Source organism: Crotalus tigris, unplaced genomic scaffold (assembly GCF_016545835.1).
Source record: "Crotalus tigris isolate CLP2741 ecotype Arizona unplaced genomic scaffold, ASM1654583v1 scf7180000017668.6805642782:7212621, whole genome shotgun sequence".
NCBI lineage: Eukaryota > Metazoa > Chordata > Lepidosauria > Squamata > Viperidae > Crotalus > Crotalus tigris.
The window spans coordinates 3,131,252-3,143,375 of NW_024096554.1; the positions used below are offsets into that span (position 1 = coordinate 3,131,252).

Here is a 12,124-nt window from a genome sequence, read left to right on the forward strand (position 1 = left end):
GGTGCATGAAAATTATTCTGATTTGTTTAAAAGAGAAGAGGCTATTAAAACTAGATGATTCATAAGGGAGATCCTTATAGTGGCTTGCCATGGTAGCACTACAAGTTTGTGAAATCTCATCCTTACAGAAAATGAAAGAATGAATTACTAATTAAAATAACTGTATTGTTTTTGATTCAACAGAGACTGGTAAACGATGCAAAGCTTCCTGGCAATCAATTACTTGGACCAGATGCTCAGGAAGATAAAAGTGCTAATAGTGTAATTGGCAATGAAGAGTTAAAGAAACTGAAGAATCTTTTGCAGCAACGAGATAATGAAATCAGTATCCTTTTTCAAATCTTACTGGATAAAAATCTAGTTGCTATTCCTGTGACAGACCTGTTTCTGTAACAAACATGGCAAGATTTCATTCTGTTCTTTGCCTCATGACTTCAGGTCTCTTCCAAAATGTTAAACAATCCTCAAAAGCAGATGTGTGTGTGTGTGGGGGGGAAGGAACTAGAGAAGAAGTATACTTTATTGCAAAACCCTTTAAAATTCAATGTATAATATTTTTGATTTAATAATAACATGAAAAGGTTTTAATATTGTTAAGTGAATATAAGTCAAGCTGAATATATCTATTTTCAGTTATCATCTGCTCATTCTGGAACAGCTTTTCTTCTGAGGTCAGGATGACCCATGCCCTGTTAAAACTCAGGAATGCAGTTAGAACCATTTTGGAGAGGAAAACAGCCAACATTTTACCTTGTGTGTGTGTGTGTGTGTGTGTGTGTGTGTGTGCTGGGTGTTTGTTGGTTTAGACAATACAGGGCATTATGAAGATTAATTGGTTTTATTGATATTTTCACTATTTTGAATTGTAAACTACTCAGAATCAGCCAAGGAGGCAACATAAATAAATACATTCTTACAATTCTGTTTAAAATTTGATTGTAATAACTAATTTGTACTTCTGATCAAACTGTATGTTTTAATTGATATAATCTCAGCATGGTACAAAGTTAAACATGACATTCAAATAATGATGAGCTTCTAGGCCTAATTTTTTTTGCATTGTAACAGAACACCACCCCACCACCACCACCACAACCACAACAACAATAATAATATCTAGGATGCTGGCAGCAACCCGTGTCAACCATCAGCGCCAGTCAATTTGAATGTTCAGTTGACTGAGGTTCACGTCTAATGAATAATAATAATAGTTGGAAGGGACCTTGGAGGTCTTCTAGTCCAACCCTCTGCTCAGGCAGGAAACCCTGTACCATTTCAGACAAATGGCTGTCCAGTCTCTTCTTAAAAACCTCCAGTGTTGGAGCATTCACAGCTTCCAGAGGCAGGTTGTTCCACTGATTAATTGTTCTGACTGTCAGGAAAATCTCCTTAGTTCTAGGTTGCTTTAAAAGAGAGAAGCATAGCAAACTAACCAGTTTCCATCCATTGCTTCTTGTCCTGCCTTCAGGTGCTTTGTAGAATAGCTTGACTCCCTTTTATTGATGTATTAAGTATCATGTATTTCTGAAAATTTAATCTTATTATTTATGTGCAGATGTTTATTGATTTGCAATACACAAGACAATAGTGAACTGAATTTTTTGACACTATTCCAGTTGTAACCTTGGAAGATGGAGAGAAGAGATGATACCTAGGGAATGATCAAGTAAAAGGGGGAGAAGCCCACAGCTGAATGGGCAGAAAAAGAAATTTAGAAACAATCTGTCCTAACTTGTCAAGAAGTAAAAAGACACATCAGATTTTTACTTGTTTTACTTACTTATTTGAACACCAAATAGCAGACAGAAGATATGATGAAGACTCCTTAATTGTACCACACATGGACAGACTTCAGCATAGTTTCAATTGGGAAACTGTGGGCATTCTAGACCAAGCTAGGTCTAAGAATGCTAGAGAATTCCTGGAAGCCTGGCATTCAGACAAATCAACCATCAACAGGCACATAGCATAAGTAGAATTACCTCATAATTTTTTGTTAACATAAAGTTGTTATTATTAAAGCTGTTAATAAGATTGAAAGGAGTAATTCACTCATTAAGATTACAATTAGGTGAAGATAATTCCATGGCAAATGCTCTGAGCTAACCTCTTATTTTATCATTTGTTTTGAGTGCTTTCAACAACTGTAGGTTCCTCCTGTAACTCAGCTGCCTGGGCATTTGAAAATAAAGATACTTTACTCTTACAAGTAGGTGAAAATTGAAGAATTTCAATAATGAGAAATATTAAGAAATGAAAGTTACATGGAACTCTTGAAATCAAGGCAAAATCTGTAAGACAAAAATATCAGCTAGAACTGCTAATATCTGGTCATATTCACAAAATAGAACAAAGATTCACAGTACAATGTTGTTGATACAATAATGAATTTGTGCCTCCACTAAAGGACTATCTCTAATCACCATGGAAACGGAGGAATTCTACCCACAACTCAACTACAAACTTATCCTTGAAAAAATTCTTGAAGCTACTGAGCTAATCAAGTCAAAAGTGAAAGCCGAGGATATTTTCACAATACTACAAAGCAAACCCCAGACTCCAGATGATCAACCTGAAAGCCAAAAAACAACAGAAGAGGAACAACAATATCCACAACCTATTAAGAACTTTGGTAATCCAACACTGACTTTAACTACAGTATCTATAACTCCAAAAGCAACAGGAACCGATCAACAAACATACCACATTGACAATTTAGCTAATCAAACAATAACTACAACACTGGATATGACCTTATACTTTACTCAGACGAAATTGGAAGAAGAACAAAGATTTGAACTATTAGGGCAACAACCTAATTACAACAAAGTGGCCAGTCCCTTTGAAAAATTGATAACTGGATGTTCTCCCTTGGTTCAAACAACGTGTGGGAATGAAGGGAGACACATCAGTGGATTCAGAGGCACTAGTATGGGAGCCTGCCTGGCACAAAAAGAAAGCCAGAGTTAGATTTAAAAATGAGATTTAAAAATTGACTTCATGGGCTAAGTAGCTCTTTGGAGTGATTGGTTTAATATCCAGGATTAAGACTTATAAGGGAAATTAAAATTAATTGTTAGATTATAGTATTGATTGTCAGATGGAAATACATTTGTGATAAGGGAAGATTTTTGTTAGTAAATTAAATAGAATATATTTGTGAACAAAGTAAGAAGATAAATTTTAGATCAACATGTCTATTCTAGTTATGTTAAATATCTTATAATGAAATGAGGGAAAATAAGGTTATCCAAAACTTAAATATTGGTTATAAAAGGCTAAATTGAAACATGGAATTGGAATCAAGCAAAACTTAAAAAGAGGACTTGGATATGTATAAGTAAAATGTTATTGATAAATGTATTGATTGACTGAGCTGTAGTAGAAATGTATTAATACGAACATGATATAATATTTAAGGGAACTAGAGAGGGAATCCTTATTGATGTAACCTGAGATATACCGTATATGCCGGCGTACAAGGCGACCCGGCGTATAATACAACCCCCGTCTTTATCGCCGAGCTGCATTCCTAGAACATCATCTTATACGCTGGAAACTACCAGTATTTCCGGCGTATAAGATGACTCGGTGTATAAGACAACCCCCGTCTTTGGCGCTGATTTTAGTGCTCGCAGAAGTCGCCTTATACGCCGGCATATACGGTACATGAATGCTTTTGTTATTGGACTATTGATTACCCTATCACCACACTGCTTCCTAAGCACCTGGATGTAAAAATTGGAAAAACTAATAAAACTTGTTTTTTAAAAAAATACAATAATGAATTTGCCTGGGAGAAGTATCAGAAGAAAACCGTTTCTCGAAACTTAACCACAACCAGTAATTGTCCAAAATGTTTGATAAGCCTGAAGTATTTGCAACAAAGTGCTTTAATCTGATGAGTGAAACGTTTGAAGAAAAGAGCAATATGGCAAAGTATTAAACATAGAGATTTTATTTATTTATTTATAAAACTTATATACCGCTTTAAGTGCAAGCACTCTCTAAGCGGTGTACACCAGTAAGCAATGTATATATATATATATTTACATTGCCCCCAACAATCTGGGTCCTCATTTTACCCACCTCGGAAGGATGGAAGGCTGAGTCAACCTTGAGCCGGTGAGATTTGAACCGCTGACCTGCTGAACACAGTCAGCTAAAGTGGCCTGCAGTACTGCACTCTAACTGCTGCGCCACTCTGTTAGCTCTGTTATGATTTAGGATGTGACAGGCAGTAGCACAAAATATACTACGCAAGTATGAGGAAGAATATCAACTGAATGTCAACTAAATATCAATATATAGTAGAAAATAGTATCCCATTATCATTAAGGATATTGAAGCTAAAAATGATTGGATGTTTCAGCAAGACAAGAGTCTTAAACATATCTCCAAGTCAACCCGAAATAGTTAAAGGAAAGAAAGATTAAAAAGTTTTGGAATGGCCTTAACAGTCCCAAGAGTTGAATATTATTGAAAATCCTGGGGAGATGTTAAACATAGACTGCATGCAAAGATACCCAGAAGAATTCACAAGGAAAAGTGTGGAAAAAAATCCCAAACCAAATATCCAATTTCATATTTATCTATAAAAGATTGGTTGAGAATCAAATATTTTAAAATTTATTTTAAAATGCCTTTACTTTTTGTTTCAGTTTGTTACCATACTTTGCCCTAGCATTTTATATTTTTAGTTGTTTTCCTTGTTCCATTTACAATGAACTGATAACAGAAGCAAAGATATGGTTTGACATTTTTCAAATATTAGATAGTATTTTATTATAATTTTAGAGGTTTTTGTATTACTTCCTATACAAAAGCAATCCAAAGCTGCACATATCTTAGTTTTCCTCATACTATATACTGTTTATGTTTGGAATGTGGTTAGAGCAGATACACTGGTTTTCTTAGCCAATAACCAACTTTAAGAATAAGTCCAGTGTGATACTATAAGCTAATGACATGAGGACAGAAGAATGGGGAATCAATCAATAAATATAATAAAACAGACCAAATAATTACTCCTGTTCTGTGTACAGTAATTAGCAGTCTTTTTACATAAATATACTTGTGCTGATCATCGCTACAAAGTATTTAAAGCTTTCCTTAATATAAATATTAGACATTTTAGTAAATATGTTAAAGAAAGAAAAAAGGAAAACACAAGATACCCTTCATCTCAGTGCTTCATCCAAGGAAATCTCAGCTACAGAAAGTTCCTTTGATTTGAAAAATATGGAGACTGAGCAGATGGTCCCTGTCATTTTGGAAACAAAATCTAATTCTCACTCAAAGAGCCGAGGTCAGTCATATGATTTATTCTCAAATATTGAATTATTGCATAATCATCTTTGAAGGACTGTATACTATGTGGGATAAGAAGACTGGAAACAGCATCTCTATATAAAGTATTTGTTCATTTGTTTATACTGTGAATATACAAAAAATGTTGCCTAAGCTTCTCAGTGTCATAAATAATTTTCATATTGCGAGAAGAAGCATTCTTTTCTAAAAATATATAACTAAGAAATCTGTCTCTGTGAACTACACTGTCATCACATAGACATTTTAGTACATAACTCTCCAATGAATTTCAGCATCTGGAATCTCTAGAAAGGGAACAAAATTACCATAGCACTTCCACAAATAACTAGTATAGGGATTCGTAGGAAGTAACAAAATGGTTACATAAGTCATAAATCTCTATCTTGAAGGGCATTGCCTCTTGGTGAAATTTCCCGAAAAAAAATGTACGATAATGGAAAACTGGCTGCTGCAAGACATCTCAGACAAATCATAAAATGATTACATTGGGATAGCCAATCACAAGATATTTATGAATATAAGATTGTACCTGTGTCTCATGCCAAATGCTAAACCATTTATTTGTTTCTATAACACATTATAAATTACCAAAGAAACTAGGGATCTTTCACAACGCTTTCTCAAATGTAGACAGAAACAAAAACTACACACAGACAAACAATATGGACCTGGGAGATCTATCAAGGAAAGCAAGAGGGCACCATAGTAAGAAGTTCTAGCCTTTTTTTTTTTTTAAAGAATATCTGTCCAGGATAAATTGATTTTACTATAAACATAAATTATTTAAGGTGATAGAGCCACGGCTGCAAGAAGAAAATACATTTGTTTTTATATTGGTAGTTGCTGAGGCCAAATTTATATAAATATTTTATGGTCCAAAATCAGCAATTAATAGTGTAGCACTTGCAGTGCCATATTTACCATCACACCTCTAAATGATTCTTGATACAACCAGAACTTTTGTATAAATATGCCAGCATGTCAGCATTCTTAGAAACTCTCAGGGTGAGTCTGCCAGAATGTTGCAAGATTAGGTAATCTTACAACATTTGGGGAGGAGCAGTTGGTTAATTTGGAAGAAATGGGTAAATTGTCTGGCGCGCACAATTTCAATAACTTGGTGCCACTCGCTAACATCTGTTGACTCATATGAGGGACAACCCTACTGAATGGTAATATGGAGGCCCAGTCACACTTAGTTTTATTTTTAAGTAAATTTAAAATAATTAAGTTCACAAATTTCAGTTACTTTGGTTGCAAACCTTTATTAATTAAAAGATTTAATTTGTTCTATAAGACACAATTACTTGAAGACTTATTTTTGGTTTATTTTTTTTATAAACAGGACATATTAATGAGTATAGTACAGCAATTTATCGTAGGACTATAGATTTTAGAGTAATATTTTTTAGCATTTTTTTATCCCACCCTTATTATTTTTATAAATAACTCAAGGCAGTGACCTTTCTCCTCCTCCTATTTTTCCCACAACAGCAATCCTGTGATGAGAGTTGGGCTGAGAGAGTGACTGGTGAACAATTTTGTAATTATGTAGTATTTTGCTTAATAAAAGTGTTGCCACTGGACTCTTCTTGAAAGTTAATAATAATAATAAAAAAGTTGGAAGGGACCTTGGAGGTCATCTAATCCAACCCCCTGCTCAGGCAGGAAACACTATACCATTTCAGACAAATGGCTGTCCAGTCTCTTCTTAAACACTTCCAGTATTGGAGCATTCACAGCTTCTGGAAGCAGGTTGTTCCACTGATTAATTGTTCTAACTGCCAGGAAATTTCTCCTTAGTTCTAGGTTGCTTCTCTCTTTGATTAGTTTCCATCCATTGTTTCTTGTCAATGGAACATTGCTATCATGTTAGCCCTTGTCTTTCTCTTCATTAAATTAGACATACCCAATTCCAGCAACCGTTCTTTACATGTTTTAGCCTCCAGTCTCCTAATCATCTTTGTTGCTCTTCTCTGTACTCTTTCTAGAGTCTCAACATCTTTTTTACATCGTGGTGACCAAAACTGGATGCAGTATTCCAAGTGTGGCCTTACCAAGACATTGCAAAGTGGTATTAACACTTCACGTGATCTTGATTCTATCTCTCTGTTAATGCAGCCTAGCACTGTGTTAGCTTTTTTGGCAGCTGCAGCACACTGCTGGTTCATATTTAAGTGATTGCAGCACACTGCTGGTGATATTTAAGTGATTGTTCATTAGGAGTCCAAGATCCCTCTCACAGTTATTACTATTGAGCACCTATACTATACCTGTACATTTGGTTTTTCTTGCCTAAATGTAGAACTTTACTTTTTTCACCATTGAATTTCATTTTGTTAGATAGCTCCCAATGTTCAAGTCTCTCAAGATCCTTCTGTATCTTAAGCCTATTTTCTGGAGTGTTGGCTATTCCTGCCAGCTTGGTGTTGTCTGCAAATTTGATGAGTTCCCCACCTATCCATACTCATCCCTATCCAGTTCATATTTAACTATGGACAACAGTCTGACACAAATCGTTTTAAAGAAAACTTTTTAGTTCAATAAGATTTACCTTTAACGAAGTCCAAAAGTATTCAAAAGAATATATTATTTGACCAACAGACAAATATTTGTTACCGTCAAAGTTCAGAAATTAAAAAACTATAACAAAAAACAGCTAAAGATTGTGAAATAAAAATAGGATAATACAGGCAATTGGAATAGTTTGAATAATAGTATACTAAAACTACAGTTGTGGGAGACCTTCTCTGCATTATTAAAAAGTGTTATGTGACTGTCCTGATTAACCAAAGAGGAAAAAAAATTGAATAGTTCCAAAAACCATTGTTTTAAAACACCCATTATACAAATCCTGTTTGTTTTAATAACCTATTCATGCATTAGTACAATATTGAGAAACTTATTTGTGTTGCACAGATGATTTAGCTTAAATTAAACTCCATATTCTAGCCCTAGTGTGTTGTTTCAATACTTGCTTCTATAGTCCATATGTCATGAAAAGTTGTCTGGCAAAAGTAAATAATTGCTGCTGCTTTGTGGATTGCTCTTGAGAGAAGCTATGTACTGTTATAGCTTTCTTTTCTCCTTTCTTCATTCTCGTCCTCATTCTCCAAAATACAGAAGTTCTTTTTAGAAAATAATATAGGCAAGGTCCCAATGTTTTCCTATTCTACGGCCCTTTCATCACTGAACTTTGGGACCATCCTTACCATCCTTAAACAGGAGGATTACCTACCTGATTCTATCACAATATTGATCAGAAATGCAATCTTTGATTTATATGGTATTTATTAATGTATGTAATAAAAAGGAGAAAAATGCATTCAGTGATACCTCTGAGACAGCAGCTATTTAAACATATAACATTGTACATTGTAGCAGGATTACAGTAGTGTCTGCAAGCAACAAGGAGGTATAAATTTGATTTAATTTGGATTCCTACACTGAGCATGAATTTGGATTTAATGGCTTCTTCCAACTCCTTAATTCTGTGATTATATTGTGATTTGACAATGAATTAGGATAAAGATTATCTCTCCAATAATAAAAATCTGTGATATAGAAGTAAATCTGGATCCACAAATATCAGAATTTGTCAGATTCAGAAGTGGAATGTTATGACTTTCTTTGGGAATATAAATATTTTTTTGAAATATGGAAAAAATGTTGGAGTTGAGGTTTTCTAGACAGAAATATTTTTGGCTTTTAGCAGGTTTATTTAATTAACCAGCTATTGGTTCAAAATTATTTACAGCTGTAAGATCTATCTCAGTATCTTCATGTGAAAAAAGGATTAAAAAGGATAGTATGATCAGTAGTTTCCATACTGTATTCTGTACCTTTTTTATTTTAACCAAAATAGACAAAAGAATTCAGGTTCTTTTGCAGGTATTAGAAAAAAAATTATATTTTATTAGCAAAGTATGCTTTGCTTAAAAATCCTGATATTCAATGAGCTATTTTGTCAATAAATAAATAAGTAAAAATAAACATTTGCGTAAGCAATGTGCTAAAATGTCACATTTTGCTATTCATAATACATTTTCTTATTTCTTCTTTAGGAATTCCCCTGCCCTTCCCCCCCCCCCCGAAAACTACCCAGATGCAGGGAAAGATTTTGTCTAACACTCCAGCAAAATTGGCCAAAGCCAAACACACTATATTATAGCTTAGTATAAGGTTCTTGATTACATAGAAATGTGAGCATAAATACTGAATGTTAGATTGAAATTTTTTTATTGATTTGGTAAAAAATATTATAGAATATACATTCTGACATTACAACTCTAAAAGGGGACACTGGCGTAATATTTAAGCACCCTTAGCATTCTGTTGTATTGGCAGTGATGCCCAGCCTGGTTCTTGACGTTTTCCTTAATACTTGTTTTGGGATACTGATCTTGTTTTGGATACTGATCTTGATATTGTTTTGTTTTGTTTCAATGTGTCTGCTGAAAATTTTGCACAAGTAGCTTGAAACTACCCACTCAATGGCAAAAGATTAATTAAAACACAATTGAAACAGTATAGATTTTTTTCTGTTCTCCATGAACTTATGCTCCATTAATTTATTGAAAAGGAGGTCATGAAAAAATATAAATCAAGATGACATTTCCAGACTCATTTGTGACAATCATTTTTGGGAGCATGAAGGTTTCTAAATTAGATTAAAACTGTCAGTTTAGGGGAGACCTTAGTCTCCTCTAATACCTTAAAGAATCTGAAACATTTTAACATTTTAATTAATTGCTGTAATCTGCTTCAACTGCAACATTCTTTTAGAGATCTCTGTAATGATCAGATGAGTTTAAAAAGAATAGAAAGATAAAAAGATTTATTGAATCTCACAGAATGTTTCATGTTTCAGCTAGCTTGGCTATTTAAAAAACAATCGTTTTTCTACAGTGGCATTGAAAAATTAGTGAGAAATATTCCTGTTTGGTTTTTTTACTGGTATGATTTGATTTATTTAATGGCATTTATGTCTCATGAAATGTCTACATAAACTAATACATTTTGGAAAAACTGAAGACCCCAATTTTCTATATTATCTAATATCCAACAATCACACTAATAATTTCCACATTTTTAAACCAAATTCGTATTTATTGATCCTTGTTTTTAAATAATGATGTATCAGTTCAGTTGTACATACACATTGCTAAATAAATATGTTCTCTTGTTTTTATATTTTTCCTTCTTATATAATAAAAGTGGCAGCTTTTTGTACAACTACCTTCCAGAAATATTCTACATGCTATTTCCCATTTTCCTTCCCATGACAGTTGAATACTTCAGAAATATTGAAATGTTACTAAATGATGTTCTAATTAGGAGTGCAAATAATTAACCTCTAATTAATTATACCAAAAGGGAATCTTTGTATCAGAATAAACACTCCAAAAACAAGCAGGCTAGGACAATTTTTTTTACTGAATTAATATTTTATTGTTAAAATTAATTGCCTCTAAGAGAAAATATTTAATTCATATGGATAATTCATTCCCCATCAGAATATACCAGTCATTGAATCTCACAGGCAGAAACAAATCTCACACACATAACACAAATATACAAACACACACTCCTCGTATCTTCCAACAGAAACAGCAAAAAAGAAGAAACACAAAAGAAATAAAGGGGAGGGGGTATTGTAGGTATTATTTAAAAAGGTCAAAATCCATTAGCAAGCAGCAGCAATGAACCGCTCCTCATCCAAATTATACTTTCAGAAAATATAAATTGACAATGTTCAGATAATTTGGATGAGAATATCTTCCTATTAGGCCAGTGGTTCTCAACCTGTGGGTCAGGACCCCATTTGGGGTCAAACGACCATTTCACGGGGGTCACCAAACAATGCAGTCCGCCATTTTTTCCCCTTTTCTTAGCTGTGCTACTCCCTTTTATTCTATTGGCTTTTGAAAGCCAATAGAATAGACTCTCTTGAATAGAGTCTAATTCTATTGGCTTTCAAAAGCCAATAGGAATTGTCCCGGCTGTCTCTGCCCTGCTGAGCCCGCCAAAAGTCCCATTCTGCAAACGATGCTGCAAGTTGTCTGCAGCGAAGGTGAGCTGTCTGGAAGTTTCCACCCTTCCCTGCTGAGCAACTACTAAAAATGTAAGTAAAAGAGGGCCAGGGGTGGGAGGTGGGAGGCCGGCGGGCGCAGGGAGGGTTGCTGGCGTGCATGGGGCCCAGCGGGTGCCTTACCTCCCTTGGGCTGGACCAGCTGGTGACCCAGCCGGTGGTCGGCCTGCTCCGTCTCTGCCGCTTGCCAGCTACACCTCGGCCGGCGCAGGGGGCGGCACCACGCATGCGTGGCACTCCCAGGCAGGGAAAGTCCTAGACTTATGACCGGTTGGGTAGTCCTCGACTTACGACCGGTTGCTTAGTCCTCGACTTATGACTGGTTGGGGTCGCGGCATTAAAAAGGTTGAGAACCACTGTATTAGGCACTGTATTAATTCAAAGCAGAATATATGTCCAATAATTTGTTAAAAAGTTTATGTGCAGGTGTGTCCTTCTCTCTTTTTGTCTTTGTGTGTATGTGTGTGTGTGTGTGTGTGTGTGAGAGAGAGAGAGAGAGAGAGAGAGAGAGAGATTTCTGATAAAATATAAACTTTTTTTGGGTTTGGATGTGGTAGCAACACTGGGTGGGGCTCATGAAGTTCTTGTGGCTTTGACTTCAGATTTGCTTCTATCTATTCCTACTAGTTTCTGCCAGTTCTGACATGCTTTAATCCAGCCCAGCTTTCCTCTTTGTACCTACTAATTGGGGGCTTTTAAAGT

The 12,124-nt window shown here is 34.9% G+C and overlaps 1 protein-coding gene across 5 annotated transcripts in view; it reads left to right on the plus strand.

The window, feature by feature from the left end:
- Positions 1-12,124, plus strand: part of KIF6 (kinesin family member 6) — a 129,352-nt gene that overhangs the window by 51,011 nt on the left and 66,217 nt on the right. For all 5 annotated transcript variants that reach the window (XR_005556016.1, XR_005556017.1, XR_005556018.1 and 2 more), the window contains exons 12-13: positions 184-325; positions 5,129-5,308. Coding sequence is in view for 2 of the 5 variants with exons in the window: in XM_039337099.1 (XP_039193033.1) it covers positions 184-325; positions 5,129-5,308 (322 nt within the window). In the remaining 3 variants the exon portion in view is untranslated. The remainder of the gene's footprint in view (positions 1-183; positions 326-5,128; positions 5,309-12,124) is intronic.